The sequence below is a fragment of the Zootoca vivipara genome, chromosome 10, assembly GCF_965207765.1.
Source record: "Zootoca vivipara chromosome 10, rZooViv2.hap1.1, whole genome shotgun sequence".
Lineage (NCBI taxonomy): Eukaryota > Metazoa > Chordata > Lepidosauria > Squamata > Lacertidae > Zootoca > Zootoca vivipara.
Window position 1 is genome coordinate 8,139,398 of NC_142593.1, and position 17,094 is coordinate 8,156,491.

The window sequence follows — 17,094 nt, forward strand, 5'->3', positions numbered from 1 at the left end:
ATGAATATAGCCATGGTTATTCTAAAGGCCACCACATTACCAAATGTAAACTCCTTCACCAATCGTTTGAGTTGTGCTAGTATTAAACACAAAGTCTGCCACAGTGCATCTTCTCGCCAAGCTAGAACTATTTTACCCAAAGCAGAGCTGCACTCTCGCTTGGGAACGAAGCTCAAGACAAACCTGTTTCTGAATAAACTGCTTAGTTTATAGACTTTCTTCCCAACGTGTTTTTTTTTAAAAAAAAAGAAAATATGTGATTCACACCAAATACCTAGGTTTCGGGTAACTGAGGAAAGCATCCCTTTAAAAACAAACCAAAAAAACAGCAATGGAAACCTTCAATGAATAAGGGCATCCAAAACACCAACCAATCCATTTATCAAATGCCACTCAGGAAAATCAGATAAATTACATATACACAGACACACATTTTCCACTTTGTTCAAAAATCAGATGTCCAACAACTAACATTAAAAAGTATATATTGTTTTTTTAAAAAAAATCATTGCCTTTAAAAACAACAACCCCCCCCCCTAACTTTTCTCCCTCCCCACACCGGAGATCAGTAATCTGCTTTGCAAACATTCCAACCTACGTTCCAGTCTGTGCTTCACTTTTCCATATTTTTTTTTACCTTGAGACAAATGTTTTTCCCCCTCAAAGCTGAAAGCTGTCCAAAAAAACAGGACCACACACAAGCATAGCCCTACCGAGCTGTGCTGATCACGTTCCTCCTGTTCCTGCTGCTGCTGCTAAGGACGGACACACACACACACACACAAAATGGCGGAGGGGGTGGGCTGCTTTCCAGACAGACTTTCCTTTCATGCACTTGAGAGGAAAGAAATAGTCAACTCACACAACCAACCCCCTGCCCTAACACCATGATCTCCTCCTCGCAGGACACACAGGCAGAGACAGAAGGAGATTGTTGCAGACTTGTGGGGGTACCCAGCAAGTCTCCCTTCTTCCTCTCTCTCTCTCTCCTTTTTTACCACACACTGTAGCCCCCCCCTTCCCGCTCCCCCCTCCATTTACACCTCCCAAAACATTACGCTCTAGAATAGATTACAACTTGTGTACAGTCCATCTGGCCTGCAGCCAGCATGGAACAACGAACTATCCCCCCCCCTTGGTGAGAGGAAGAAACCCACACACACACTGCTCCAAAAAAATAAACTTCAATTTCAGCAGAAAAAAAGCAATAAGGCTACGGATCAAACCTTACCTTCTACCCAGAGCTCCTCCACATTGGTTTCGAGATTGGCTGCTCTTAATCCCACAGCAAAAGCCCCGAATATCAGAAGGCCGACCACCAAAAATTTCCCACAGTTTTTCTGAATGTAACAGCCCAGTTTAAATAACAGTCTCTGAAACTTTGCTCTCAGCCACAGCGGTGATTTTCTTCCAGTAGCCTTTCCCTGTAAGGCAAGGAAAGATTTTGTCAATGAAGGGCCTGCGGAGAATCACATAAACAGAGTGTGTGTGTGTGTGTGTGTGTGTGTGCGCGCGCACACACACACACACACACACAGAGAGAGTGTTGTGAATTATTGCCAATAAAGAACATAATATACCTGCACAAAATAATAAGCATTTTTTTCAAGCATCACAATGTGACAGTAGCTTGACAGGCCAAGGTATTAGGCAGTCCCATTACAAAATATTTCCACACACACACACACATACCGGTACATACATATACACAGTTGCTCACGTACAAAACAAAATACATTGTGAGGTGGGGCTTCTTTTTTAGCTGATAACTACCCTGGTCATAAATCAGTCCAGACTGCTGGATTACATCACAACTGGAAATGTATAAATGTACACACTCCCTTATCTAAAGCAGCCTAGAACCCTGCCTTCTCCCTAAAAAAGCCACTCCTGTTGATATAATAATAAATAATAATAATGTCGGTAAAGCAACATGAAGCATGTGATTTTCAACAGACCTGTCAAGTAATGGGGTGGGGGTGGGGGTGGGAGAGAGAAAGAACATTTTCCTGTCCTGTCCTGAGGGGCTTTATGGGGTGGGTGGCAAGAGGAGCCTACTTAATCATAAACTGTTGCCATCATTCATTCCTTGCCTTCCCCGGCTCTTAAGTCCCCACTTCGTAGTAAACTCTCGGCCCACGTGGTCCACAACGCACTTAACATCACAAGCTAATAAGAGTTATTCATTTCCATACGGTTTGGAGACGCTGTGTGATCTGAATTAGGAAGCAGAGCAGCCATCTGTAAAGTTACGACAATATTTGTGAACGGAAGAGGGCAGCCACATGGATTTCTTGCTTCCACCCCCTACCCCCACCAAAAAGCCTTAAAAAATAATAATAATCTGCTCACTGAAATGAAACGATCGGGCCGGAGGGATGCTGTTCAGTTTGAACTCCCCGCCCCCCTCGCCTTCGGTAATCCCTGCAAAATTCCCTTTTCCAGACTCGCTCCTCTCCGCGGGTCTCAAGGCGAAACGAGAGAGCGAGAGAGCGTGCGCGCAATCTTTGACCAGAACCGGGGAGATTTAAGGTAGCAATTTGTTTACAACTTTCACTCTGCTTTCTTGCCGCTGGAGGTGAAACACGACATTCGGTGAGATTTCTTTGCTATGGAAACTCAACCCGGAGAATAAAAGCAAAGCGTGTGTGTGTGTGTGTGTGTGTGTGTGTGTGTGTAAAGGGGGCTGGGGGGGGAGGGTTAGGTAGGAATGTAAAGTACTGTATTGGAATTGTTTTTTCCTTCTCTGAAACTTTTACAGGGCCTGGACAGAAAATTAAATCCGAAGGGAATAAAATGAAAGAAAGAGATGTGAAAGGGGAGGGGGGCGAGAGAAAGAAAAGAACCAGCGATCACTAAGGAGGATGGGAGGGAAACAGAGAAATCACCCCGGGTAACTTTAATTAGAGATGTGCAAAGCACAAACACACACTCCAGGGAAAAGTGGCTTCGAGACTGGAGGAAAAAAGGAGGACTCTCTCTCACTCTCACTCTCTGCCACTAAGGAGCCGCGGACACCCACACACCCCCTCGCACACATGCATAACTAACATTCTCCCAGTGTTTTATTGGCGACTCTTCCCCTTCAACCACCACCACCCCTTTCGGAGAAAAGGAAATTCCGGCGAGGAAGCCCGAGCTCGGGAAAGCACCTTCGCTATCTGCTCCAAGGCGAAGCCTGCATCACAGTAGCTCGGCCGCTGCAGATATTCCGGATCGCGAGGCGCGGCGCGTCTGTTCCCGCCGGTCCTTCTCCGCCTCCTGCTGCCGCTTCTCCCCGGCTCATCCGGCTCTCTGCAGCCGCCGCCGCCGCCTCCTCCATCGCCGCTGCTGTTCTCCGGCTCGGAGGCATTAACAGCTGAGGCCATGTTGCCGCCGCACAGCCGGGGCTGCCGCCGCAGCCGCTGCTGTTGTTTTGGCGACCCAGGGGCTGCGTCCCGCGCGGTTCCCCCTAGCGCGCTGCTGCTGCTGCTCCGGGACGATCCAGATCCAGCGGGACCGGGGGTGGGCTGGCTCGGGGGCGACGCTCTGCTGCTGCTGCTGACAGACCACTTCTTCATACCGCGTTGGCTGCTGCTGCTGCTGAAGTTGCTGCTCTAGCTGCTCCCGGCGAGTCAGACCCCGAGCCTTCCATTGCAACATTTCGTGAGGATCCGGAGGTCGCCGCCGCCGCCGCCGCCGCGTCCCACATCCAGTGTGCGAGGGTGAGCGGGGCCAGGCACTCTCAGCGGGCTCGCCTTCCCCCCGCCTAGTCCTTTCGGGCTGCGATTGCTCTCCAGGCTCCTCACCGTTCGGCCGCGGGAAGAAAAGCCAGACTCCCCCTCCGGTCTCTTTTTCTCGCCGAAGCAAAAGGGGGCTTGAAGGGAGCCTTGATCTCAGCGCTGGTGGCGGCGGCGGTGCTGCTGCTGCTGCGGCTTCTCCTCCGTCTCGGTGGGCTGTATCATTCTGTCTGGGTGCAGAGCTGTCTCTTAAGATCTCCCCGGGCTCCCCCTCTCCCCGAGATGCGTGTGTCTCTCGCTCTTTCTTCCTCTGCGTGTATGCAGCAGCAAGCAGCAGCTCCCTTGCTTCAATAGATGAGATGAAGGAGGGGAGGAGGAGGAGGGGGGAGAAGGCACTCTCTCCATTTGGATAAAGAGGAGGAGGAGGAGGGGTGAAAGGGAGAGGGGAGAGAGCGGGGAGGGGGGGCTAGAGAGAGAACTGAAATCCCGCCCCTGGGGCTGTCAGATGGCTTGGGTTTCTGGGCTGCGATTGGCTCGACGAGGGCAGAAATTACTCAGCAAACATGACTATTATTAGCTGCTTAGCAACAGCTCACCAAAGTAGAGAGACCACCCAGGCAGGCAACCCTTGTGTGTGCATCTCCAACTTCAGGGGAGCCGTAAAGAGAGCCAGCCTTCTTTGCATGCAATACTTCCATTAAGGAATGCTTCTCTTTTTTTTTCTCTCTCGCTCACTCCACTCATTTTTCCTCCTTTTTTCTTTTCACGAAAGTGTGTGTGTGTGTGTTAAGCAGAAGGAAAGACCGTGGAAGGCGGGGGGGGGGTTAGGGGGGGAAGAGATGCGGTTTTTTTTAAAAAAAAAACTAACATACTGTACTGAATTTCCTCACGATCGACCTACTAAAATAAATCTCGGTTTATTTATTTTTCCCCTTTTAAGAGGAAAGTGGGACCGTGGGGTGGGGGGAGTGCGGAGAGAAAAAAAGGAGGTAGAGAGACTTTAGCGATACCCGAAGCCTTTAAAAGAAAATCCCTTTAGAGACACTTTGGCCTCAAGCTGCAGCGAATACTGGGAGGTCCAAGATGAATTCCTAGACTTGCACAAATAATGACAGGGGGGTTGGACACTGCGGTGCGCAGAGCCAGATATTTTTCTCTCCTCCTTTTTTTAGTGAACCGAAAAGAGAAGCCTGCGTTCCTTACAAGAAAACAGGCAGCTGTATTAAGAAAAAGACCACAATGAAACCTTAATACTTGAAATAACAGATTGAAAAGCTGAAAGCAGGCAAGTTGCTAGCTTCATGGCTGGGGGCGGGGGATCCGGCTTTTATAATCCTTAAAGAGCAAAAGTATTGCTGGCGGATGCTTTAAAGCTCCCGACCGCTATAGAAATAGTTGCACCACATCTCCATATTTCCTCGTGTTTTTAACATCAGTCGCGATACACGCGTGCGCGCGCATATATTAAACCGCATGGTGTGGTCTTTATTTAATGTGTGGGGGTTTTTTTGCGGGGATAACACGATTACCGTCCTCGTACGTGGTGTAACCGGAATATCATGTTTCCCTTTTATTTTTCAAATGTTTAGTTCGCTACTCTATTGATTACCCAGAGCGAAATTTCGCCCGTGCACGTCCTAGTTACTCGACCGCCGCTGCCGCGACCCCGAGCAGAATTCAGAGCGTGGAAATTCTGCCCTGCTAAAAAAAAATGCAAGATCCTCGTGTCGTGTGTATGTTCTTCTCCTGCCGCCACCTCCGTTTCAGCTGCGTTCCCTCTCTTCCCCCACCTCCTTCCAGTTTTCGGCTCGGATAAGTTACAAGAGTTTTAGTGTTGGTGGAGGGAGTGAAATGGGAGAGTGTTGCTTTAAGGAGAAAGCTTGTGTGTTCATTGAGGGAAAAACCGGGGAGGGGGGTGGCAGCACCGCACATTCAGAGAAAAGGAGGCAGGCCATGGAGGCGGGCTGAGGCTTTCACGTGACTGACTGGCTCGAGGTTGTGCAAACAAGGCTGGGCTTTCCCTCCGCACGAAATCTGGCTGCCGCAGTGCCGCCTCTTCGCTTTAGCGCGCAGAAGGCGAAGCGCACGGGAGTCCAGTCCGGCTACGAGCAGCAAAGCGGGAAAGGAGGCACCGCGCCGACTCCCACCCCTTTCTCTCCCCCCCCCCCAGGAGAGAAAAATGCCAGACAAGCCATAGTACATTCCTAAAGGAGGGCTCTCCCCTTCACGCTGCCCAATAGCAAGCCGCGACCATTGCTGCTAGCCAATGGCGAGGCGACAGAGGACTTTTCCATTCAGTTCTGCGCTACATTTCGGGGGGTGGCGTTTTGCTGCGCCAGCCGTGCTCCGGGGATCAGAGCGCCGGATTCACACCGGCCTGACCCTGATCTCAATTGCTCAGCGACTCGTTCTGCAGTTCTTCTCCGAAAAGTAGTTGTTGCGGCGATAGAGATGTCAGGTTATAGGTTCTTCTCTCCGCACCTCCCCGGTTGGCACCAGCGGCAGTCACGCGAAAAAGCCCGCTGGTTTCTAAAGAAGTCTCGTTCCTCCCAAGGCACGTGTTGACTTTTTGCAGAGAGGCAAAGTTGCAAGGCGAGGAAAGCTCCTGCATTACCGGTATAAAAATCCCATAAGGGTAATTAAATTGGAATGGGGAAACTCACTGGGAATTGCATTAGGGCTATGATCCGCAAACCGCTTCCTCCGGAGCAAACACTTAAATAAATCCCAGTGGAACTTCAACCTTGCTTGTCGATATCAGGGTGGTTACTAGTGTCGCCGCGGTGTCTATTGTTCAAGAAGTGGCAGTTTTAACCATTTGCAGGCTACCGATCCGCATCAGCCGCTAATGTTACACAAGGGGTGTGTGGGTTGCGGGTTTGTCTGAACGTGACCATTTGTGCTCTGCGAGCAACCCCTCGCTGGCTGTTTAGTGATAGAGCGCGTGTTCAACCCCCACTCCCGCCAGATACGGCTGGGAAAGACTCTTGCCTGAACCCTTGCCGAGCCGCTGTCTGTCAGGGCCTGCAGTGCTGAGCTAGATGGACCAATTGTCCGAATCGAATTGTTACAATACCGATGAGACAAATACACCAGTCGGTGGGTGGCAAACCTTTATTCTGAATGTGGCGGTGATTTGGAATAACTACCCTACTCCAGTTTCACCTTGTCAGTCCCTAATGCGGATTAAAGTGCCACCCACACGCGCGAAAGCACGTATTGGAAATCACGCTGTGGAAGTTACAGCACGTTAACCAGTCTCGAGTAGGTACCAGTACTTAACTGCCTGGAATAAAATTGGCGTGATACGTGCATGTGGCAACAGGGAAGACAAAAACAAAATACTGCTAGATACAGGACTCGCGGGATAAAGCCCGAAGCAACAATACCTAACGGGTATCCCATAATAGCATCCCTTGGTTGGCGTGCTACCACCGTCCTCCTAATTCTCTGCCAGCTTTTCAAGCATCAAGAAATTTCCAGCCCTAGAACAGGGTTTAGTTCCGAGCTAACATGACCAGGATCAAGCTGCAAAGAAGTCCCTCCCCGGGGCGGAGGTCACACTTCTGTGGCCCTGCTCTCCCTTTTGCATAACTCCCCATTACAGACTAACCCCTCCCCGCTCCCTTTTCTTATGCCTTTACAAAGCCGGTTAAAATGTTGGTCCCTAAACTCGACCTGGCGGCTCAAATTTAACAAGCTCTATCTTAATATCCTTCCCCTCCTTCTGCCCCCCTCTCCCTGTGGTCTGGTTAATTTCATACACAAGAGATGAATTACCGAAGGGATCTAATTGGCCTTGTTTCTGCAATATTGTGTGTGTCTCAGTGTAAAAGTCTCCTCTCGACGTGGGTGGTCGAAGCAGAGGACGTCTCCAATTTGCCTCCTTGCTGATGCGCACGAAAGAGCGCGGCTGCCTTCCTCGCGAGAACGTTGCCCCTGATCCATCTGTCCTCCCTTCTTTACATTTGTCTGCATTGTTACCTTTAATATGCATGGCCCGCGCATGTAGCTGCGCCTGGGCAGCAGGATTTGTCAACTTCAAGGAATCGCGAGGCTCCTCCTGCGGATTTAAGGAAGACGGAGTGCTGCCTGTGTGTGTGTGTGTGTGCGTGTGTGCGCGCGTGTGTGTGCGCGCTATCTAGCTCCACGTTGGCTACACGGGCCCGGCCGGCTGCCGTTCTTTTGCGTCTTGCTTTTTCCACGTGGCCTGGGAGAATGGAGGGACGAGGGCCCGCAAAGCCTGCAGAGGGCCGAGGCCAGCCATCGCTCCAGCTGGCCATTTCTTTCTCGCCTTGTTGCAGCGGGATCTGCATTTCATTAGAAAACTTCCCTTGGCGCCACAACAATCGCCCTTCCAAGCAATCTCGGTGCGCACAGCCATCCGTGCACCGGGGCCAGCCACCATAGAGAAGTCCTCCTAGGTGGCGAGAGAACTTCCAGAGTTTCGATCTGTCCTTGCCATGCAGAGGTCATAAAGCGAGGCCTTGCAGCATCCGGTTACATTCATAAAAAGAGACGACGTTGAAATAAACCACCTGCCTTCACGTGGGGGCGGGGAGGGGAAAGAGAGGCAAGACGTGAAAACTGTTCAAGGAGTTGCCATGAGTGTATTTGCATCCTTTTCCATGGTGCAGCCTGAGCCAATACATGTTCCCGGCCTTACTGGGAGGCCTTACTCACTGGGAGGCATTAATGGTACAGGTAATTTGCAAAGCTTTAAGCGTGCAGCGTGTTTTGTTCCCCCCCCCAATACCCCCCCACCCTATCACAACAACCGAAGAATGAAGTATTTATTCCTACTTGAGAAATGCTAAGAGACTGTCAGTGGCAGACAGACCTGGAACAGACAGGCGAGTGTGTACCTCTGTATTAGAGAGACCACCACACCGCTTCTCATTTTTTAAGAGCCTGAGTCCTCAAGAGTCTGTCTCCCTGCGTCTTAAGCAATGATTTGAACCACGTTTCAACCTGTTAGCAATTTCAGGGCAACTAATAATGAGCTGGATCCAGGCATTTCCTTGAAATCAATGGGGCTTGAGTTAGTAATGACGAAGGAGTCATTACATTTACCTCTAAGTAGGCATACTGTACATAGGAGGAGGGATTAACAAAATCCGGACTGAGCAGTTTTAGATGTGGTTACACGCGTGTTTCTGTGCACGTATGAACAAGGACACGCGTAACTTTTCTATCTTAGTACAGGCCCGCTTTTTACACTCGAACAAAGCCCATCGCTGACAGACTTAGTGTGTTGTGATGAGAATCACCTTTGCCTGCATGTCTTCCACTTCAGCATTCTGGGCGGCTGCAGCAGCGGCCGCGGAGAGGCTTTTGCAAAGAGCAAGCCGGGGCTTGGGAAAGGCCCCCGAACGGCAGGACTCAAGCCGCCCTCGCCTCGGCCCCCGCCCGCCTTCCTTCTGGGTCCCCTCCTCGGCAGCGTCAGAAAGGGAACCGCTCGAGCCAACTTGTCAAAATAATGCGGCTAATTACCCCTGATCTCCTTTAATGGCAAGCTGCTTCGCACGCCACAAAGGAGCGAAGGAGGGATCTGCAGCGCCTACGCGCAGGAAAGCAGGCGGGTCGCCCCGCAGAGATCTCCGGGCAGAAAGGGCCACCAAAGGCCCCGAGAGCTCCAAGTTCACCTGGGAGGGAGGAGGGAGTTCGTCAGGATGGGGGGGCCCTGGGCTAAAGAGCATGGGAACGGCATCCCAGTTAGAGAGGAGGCGCCATTCCAAACGGAAACCCTCGGAGCTGGCGAGCCAAGCCCCACAGATAGGTTTGTACCAGGCACAAGCATCACAATTTCCAGGAAAACTTGGGATTGCCTCTCTTCATTCTGAAAGAAGACCTTCTTAATGCAACAAGAAAATGACACTTTTAAGAGCCTGAGTTTCTAGTCCTCAAGATGGTTTTAGTGGTTTGTTTGTTTTTAAAGATGAGAGTAGAAAGGTTACAAGATGAAAAGAAAGGCAGAGCACCATCTGTGGAAGATTGATTTTTTGGGCTCGTTCAGCTTTCCAAAGGTGCACATAATATCTTGCACCTGGCAAATCCCCTGTATGACTGTACAGTGATTAAGGTGTGAGCACTGTTATCCTGTGTGTGTATGTTGTTACTGTACAGAAAAAATGAGAAAGACACCAGCACCAGCAGCTGAAAGGGTTGTCCCAGATTTAAAAGCAGGATGCTTCTGAGAAGGTTGACAGCTATTACTAAGGTATATCCAGCTATATGGACAGTACTGCCCTCTGCCAAACTCCAGAGTCCTCCAACCACCTTCCACTGAACAGTTTCACCATCCTGAGGATTAGAAGCTCAGGCTTAAAACAATAAATAAATCTCCCAGTGCTGGGAAAGCTGTGCCACCCCCAGCTGTTGTTGGACTCCAACTCCCATGGCAATTGGTCAGGACTGATAGGAGTTGCAGCCTAGCAATATCTGGGGAGTCACAAGTCCCATCCCACCCCCACAACATAGTGTCTTTTAAAATGAGAAAAACCAGCCCCAAGCTTTCCTAGAAGTCAGCCTTCTGACTGGGGACTTCCTACCTCTCAAAACCCAGGACTTGGTGCTGACAGAGACTATTTGGTTGTGGTTATTTTGTATTTGCGGTTTTCAGTGGTGCTATTTTATTTCTTAATAAAAACATACATGAAATTATCTTCACATGACAAGCTGTAAGTTATGACCCACAGAAAAACGAGTGATTTTGTTGGAGGGCCCAAAGTCAATATTTCCAACTTTTATCTTTGTGTGTCTCAGGTATGACAAATCTTCATGCATTTACGTACACACACCCCATCCCCAAATATGCATTTTGGGAAGAGAGATCAGTTTTCCTTTTTAGTCTGAAATTTATCACTGTGAGCCTCTCTAAGTGAAGGCCAAGAAGAGGGGAGATGCTTGAATTTTTAAGTGTAAGGTAAACAGCTGATGTTAAGCAGTCAATTATCTCCTAGCTTTTCAAGAATGAAAGCAAAGGAGAGGGAGGCAGATGGTAAAAGGAGAGACTTCAGCAAAGTGAAAATGCTGTGAAAATTTGCTGTCCAGCATCATCAGCGCCATTAAAGTTGCTTTTTTCTTGACTGTACCACTTCAGGCTACAGGAGTGGAATCCATTTGTGTTCTGCTTTTCTAAGAGAAAAGCCCTTGCGTGTAGAAAATCACAATGTTGAAGTGATGGGATAAACCAGTCTCTCTCACCCATGCTCTTTTTCTTTGTAAAGGGGAAGTTTGCTTATTTCTCGTGTGTGTGCGTGCGTGCATTGAGACATTACATCTTCCATCTGTAGCCAAGGTGTACTACTTGAATCCATTGTTTGCATAGACTAGACCAGGCTTCCTCAACCTCGGCCCTCCAGATGTTTTGAGACTACAATTCCCATCATCCCTGACCACTGGTCCTGCTAGCTAGGGATCATGGGAGTTGTAGGCCAAAAACATCTGAAGGGTTGAGGTTGAGGAAGCCTGGACTAGACTGCCTCTTATCAGCTGGCATAGGTTCAGGGGTAAGGGGCTTGATGTTTTCTTTCCTGGACCAGTCACCTGATCTATGCATTACATAAACAGAATGAGGCAGGAGACTGGGAAGCAGTAAATTTTTGTACCATTTCAGGGTACAGGTGGAGGGAATCATATTCTGAATGCTCTCCAAAACTTCTCTTTTAGTTGTGTTGGAAGCAATTTTGAAAGTGGGGAGGAATATTCCTTCTCCTCAGTACTCTTATGCAAAATAAGCCTCATTTCCCAAATCCTGCATATGGTAAGCTAGCGCATCAAAATACCAAAAAAATGTAATCCTTCTGATAATATGACACCCTACCTGCAGCCTGAAACAACATAGTCTAGAATTCTAGCACTTCGTAGAATAAGATATGGCCTGAAACATCTAGCTGAAGCTAAGCAGGCCAGAGTCTGTCTAGATAATATACTTCCTCAGAATCATGTTTATGCTACTTAGGGTTCCATGATGGAAGAAAGGTGATATATAAGGGGGAGAAACTGCAGGAGATGAAGGGTTTTGTGGCTCTCCTTGCAATGTCTAAGAATCCCGGTTCTAATCCTGTGCTCTGCTAGAGCAGGCATCCCCAAACTGCGGCCCTCCAGATGTTTTGGCCTACAACTCCCATGATCCCTAGCTAAGAGGACCAGTGGTCAGGGATGATGGGAATTGTAGTCCAAAACATCTGGAGGGCCGAAGTTTGGGGATGCCTGTGCTAGAGAATAAGCTGAAGTTATATCACAGGTCAACACAGGAACATGGGAAGCTGCCTATACTGAGACAGAACTTTGTACCATCTAGGTCAGTATTGTACGTTGAGTAGAAATGGACAGCTGTTTCAGACTGGAGACATTCTCAGCCCTCTCTGCATCCAAGGTGAATACTGTACCACTGAACTTTCACCCAATGGTTCAAAGTTTTCTTCAGAAGAGCTCTTCTCCATCTTGCTTGTTCATCCTGCCTCCCATTAGGCAAAAGGCAGGTTTCAATGCCTATGATCTCTACCAAAGAGGAAATTGGTCACTGTGTGTGTGTGTGTGTGTGTGTGTGCGCGCGCGCGCGCAAAGCCTTGCAATGCAATCCCATTGACCCACTGCTGGATCCACAGGTTTACTGGAGATAGAGGCATGAGAAATGAAAAAGAAGTAAAGCAATTCAGTCTCAGTGCCTGCCTTTCTTTCAGGCTGCTAATCCGGTTTATACATCACGCCTCCATCTCTGAATGGACTGCAGCAAAGGCAGAAGAAATAAAAGGTGGGTGGGTAGGTGGGTGTGATAAGGATAAAATCAGTGAGGACAGAGATATTTTAATTCATAGATTTCTGCCCTGTCACTTTTCCATCTGCTGCATCCTGAAAGCAATTAGGAAAGGGAAATTAAGGGGAGGGCTTCTTCCCCCCTTTCCTTTCCAATACTCCCAGTGCAAAAGGAAAACCTCATTTCCCAGTGCCTTGCAAGAGTATTACAATCCTGTGCCACAATCTGTAAATAAACAAATCAAATATCAGATTGATGAATCAGAAAAGTTGTTCCCTTTTTAAAGAACCTTACTTAGGTGTGTGGATGTGTCCATTAACCGAACTCTCTGGGGATGGCCCCATGCTCTGGTTTTATTTTTAACTACCTTGAATCTGTACTGCCAGATTTTTATTTATTTATTTATTTTGTAAAGAAACCCATTTTCCAGGAAGAAAGCCCAGACTGTCCTTTGGAAGCTTCTACAGACAACCGTTCCATTGATTTCTGAAGGACTTGGAACACAGGTACACCTAGTGAACACACCGTGCCCTGTAAACTGTGGACTCACAGTTTGCTTGAGGAAAACAGAAAAGAAGCATGGGAATGCAAACCCACTGTTGAAAAGTCCCCTGTTCTAAATGGGGTAGCAACAGCCAAAGAGGAAGACAGGTTGCACAAAAGCCAAGGTTAGGTTGGAGGGCTGCAGTATCTAGCGTGTTTTGAATGGTTCCCAAACTACCCACACTGGCAGTGTGGCCCAGAGTGCTGGAAGAGGACCCTGGGGAAGGGTGTCTGGGTTCCAAGCCTTGAGGGCATCCACAAAACTCACTGTGTGGCCCTGTCACTGCCTATACACCTACATCCTATGCACACCTACCTGGAAACAAGACTGATTAACTGATTCAGATTGAACAAATAGGCTTAGACTGCAAGCCCAAATGGAGTGCCATCTGTAAAATGGAAATAATAACTACCTATTTCTGGGACAGTTTTAAGGCTATAGTAAATAAATACTGTCCACTGCTCTGCTCTTATTTTCAGATGTTTTAATTGTTGCTTTAGATTTTGTACATGCCATGTTTTATTTTGTTCTTTGTAAGCCACTTGAGACATAGGTGAAAAGTGTTTGTTTTAAACAAATTATCTGAATGAATGAATGTTGTTGTAAAGTATTTTTCACACAATCAGAGGGGTTAAGGCCAAAATCCTCTGCCCCTTTACCAGAAACTAAGTCCTACAGAACACAAATGGACTTCCCAGTAGGACAAAAAAATCACGAAACGAAACAACAAATTGAGGCATGTATGTCTACCCTCCATGAACCTACATACAATAGGAATAGGAACCTTTGGCTTGCCCAATGTTGTTGGACTACAACCCCCATCAGCCTTAGTTTTCTTAGCCATGTTGGCTGAGGTTGATGGGAGCTGTAGTTCATAAACACCTGGCCAAAGGTTTCCCACTCACTCCCTACAACATCAACAGTGCTAAAGAAACTGTGGCACCTTCAGGGCAGGACTTGGGGAGAGATGTCTGTTCAGCAGATTGAGCAGGAGGGTCCTGAAACTCTGCAGGCCTGGCTTTTCACACTTGGCGGTAAATGAAGTAATTCATCTTGCCCTCTGAAGTAGGGGCACCTTTAAGACCATTATCCCCAGAGCCTGGAATGGCACAACTACACCACTGTTTTTTAAACGGAAAGGGTTACTACTACCTGCCACAAACCTAACCTACCGCACTTCCCTGCCTCCACCATTCCCAAATGGACCTTGTTGTTGCCATGATTGATGCATTAAGAAATGTTAGTCCTATGCATGCCACGCCAAGGTCAGGGGAGTGTGTGCTGGGGAGTAAGGGATCGGTTATTAAATAAGAGGTATGCAAACAACTGGTAGGGATATTCTTTTTAATCGCTGGTTTTCTATTACCTCACAAAGTTTGGCTTCATGTTTCATGACGAAAACGTCCCATCCTGTCGAGGAGACAACGGTTAAATCCTAAACTGTAAAAGGTGGGAGCGTCTTAAACGGGACGTCCAACGGATCACCGCCACTGCTAAGGAGCAGCGACCCGTGGCTGGAACACACACACACACACACACACACGGATACCTCCCTCTGTCTCTCGTTCTCTCCCCTAGACCTGATCACCACGATACCGTAGTAGATTGGAAGACACGTCCGGAAAGAGCCCAACTTCCCCCTCTCCTCACTACGCTTACTTGGAAGCAAGCCCCATTCTGACGTGCAGGGATCCACAACAATCGTGTTTGAGTCCCTCGCAAAGCCAAGGTCAAGCTACAAGCCGCTTACTCCAGAGTAGCCTCAGAGAAGTCCGGGGGGGGGGGTGATGCTGCAAAGCTCGTGGGAAAGGAAGAGCCCCAAACTCAACAACACAAAGTTTGTGTTCAAACAAGGATTGTGAGCAGCCAGATCCACAACTTGTCAAACTCACCTCCCCTTTTTGTTTTAAATGCCAGTTAAAGGTGATCCTGGTTTTCAGGGAGGACTTAATCCCCCCCCCTGAAACACAACAAAATCCAACGCGCTGTCCAGCAAATATTTCTCCCAGGGAAACAAAATCTCTCTCTCTCTCTCTCTCTCTCTCTCTCTCTCTCATATTCCCGGAGCCCGGGGAGGGGGACTCCTCGCGGGCGGAAGGCAGGGTGGCGACCCTATCCAAGCGTGAAAATAGGATCCCCGAGACCTCCTTGGACGCGAATTATCACCGATCAGTTCCGTCCTCTCCACCCCCAGCGGCAGCCACCCTCCTCGCCCCCACCGCGAAACGAGAAGCTGCTTGCCTGCCTGGGGGGCTGTGTGTTCGTGCAATGACAGGAACGAGGCAAGCAAAAAACCATCCTGGGTTTCCTTCCTCTTGTTTCACCCCCCCACCCCCCGCGTTCCAGGATTTGTCCTCTGCCAGGAGATCTCTCTTTGGGTCCCCGCTTCCACCCCCCACGGGTGCCCCCCTTCCTGTTTCATTTCCCAGCCCAGAGGCCATTTTCCGTTGCCTCTCTTACTCACCATCTCCCCGCTGAGCCCCTCGGTGGGGCAGGGTGAGCTCCCGGTGGGGCTGGTCAATTTCATTCAATGCTGCTGCTGTTGCCGCCGCCGCCGAGGCAGAGGACTTTGATAGGAGACGGAGTACATCAGTTTTCTTTTTTTCTTCCCCTGATCCTTTCCTGCTTGCCTTCAAAGCTCTCTTCTCCCCCTCCGCTTCCCCTCCACCTTCTCTCCCGCACCTCCTCCCGGTCTCCGAAAGGGAACAGAAAGTGTAAAATAATAATAATAATAACCCTCCTAGGTTGCAGGCATTCTGCAGAGTGCTGAGCAGGCTCACAATTGCATGCCTGTTTCTATTAAGCGCTCCATCGTCCTCTCCATGTGGGTGGTCTGGCTTTCTCAATAGGCAGGACCTGTCAGGGTCACGTGATGGATCCGAAAAACTTCACCCTTTTTACAATAAACTCAAGGAAAGCAAAGTAAACCAACGCAACGTGTTATCAGCGCAGACCTCCTTGGGTAAACAGGCAGGCCAGCTTCCCCGAGATGGTCCCTGGAGTAGATCCCAGGCATGAAATTGACAAAGTGGTAACAACAGCCCTCTGCCCCCCCCTCCCTACGATCCTTTTCTTCTTCGCCTCTCTCTTTCCCCCTCTATGTTCATTTGAAATCATCACCCATCTCAGCAGAACATACAAATCTTCTTTCATTCTTGGGCATAATTCGCTTTAGCCTCGGTTCCTTTCTTGTCCTGTTGGGAAGCAAAATAAAGTTGTTGGTTGTTGTTGTTGCAAGATGTGATTGGGGGGTCAGGTGCTGGAATGCAGAGCCCTTCTTAAAATAAATACAGGGTTGAATGTAAAACGAAGAGAAAAAGGGGTTCAGAGTTTTCCCTCTGCTGAAATGTTTACCCATTCCACCTAGTGCTTGGTTTACAAATGTTGGACCCTTTGGGATTTATTTATGTCAATCCTTGCATTTTTTCCTTCTTGTTCCTTGAAAGTTTCACTAGGAAGAAGTCTTTGCCTCGAAAGTGGCAAGCACACAATGCAAAACAAATTGATTAGACCAATGATGGAAGATATCACTGGTCTAATCAGTCATGACTTTTGTCTGTCAGATAGCCTTGGGTTTTCAGAGGTGGAAAAAGAAGAAAAACACAGCCTATGGCATATACTGGCAGCAACTGGGTATAATAACAGCATTATGAAATGGGTGGAGTTTGTTTGTTTTTTAAAGTACATCTTATTTAATTGATTCAAACATGGGAATCATAACTGTCTTATGACAACCACCAGTAACAACTTATTATGAAACCAAGAAGTAATTGTTCTTCAGCAGTATGTTTCCAGCTGTCACTGAACAGAACATTATTTGTCCAACAGGAGCAACATCCTTATTATAAAAAAAATCTCTCTTTGGCTCAAATGGAAAAGGTGGTTATCTCAGAAACACGAAACCGTAAAGGTTTGTTCTGCAAAGGTTTCTATAAGCATCACATTGATGAATTATTAGTAGCAGCAACAACAGATTCCTTTCCTATGAACTGAGTCCTGTGGATGGACTTGAATAGACATCCCCAGGTGGAGGTCTTTTTCGTTTCTTAATTTGATTTATTTCAGTGTTT

At 48.4% G+C, this 17,094-nt stretch overlaps 1 protein-coding gene across 3 annotated transcripts in view; it reads right to left on the bottom strand.

Annotated features, from left to right (window-relative positions):
- The window catches only part of PTCH1 (patched 1), a 106,881-nt gene extending 91,037 nt beyond the window's left edge, over positions 1 to 15,844 (bottom strand). The window contains exons 1-2 of one of the 3 annotated variants that reach the window (XM_035099609.3): positions 15,489 to 15,844; positions 1,232 to 1,424 (exon numbers count right to left, since the gene is read on the bottom strand). In XM_035099609.3, coding sequence (XP_034955500.1) covers positions 1,232 to 1,424; positions 15,489 to 15,551 — 256 coding nt within the window. In that variant the 5' untranslated portion in view covers positions 15,552 to 15,844. Of the gene's footprint in view, positions 1 to 637; positions 710 to 1,231; positions 1,425 to 3,152; positions 4,076 to 15,488 lie in introns of those variants that run through there. The other 2 variants (XM_035099608.3, XM_035099613.3) reach the window with 2 other exon arrangements.
- Between the last annotated feature and the right edge of the window lie 1,250 nt (positions 15,845 to 17,094).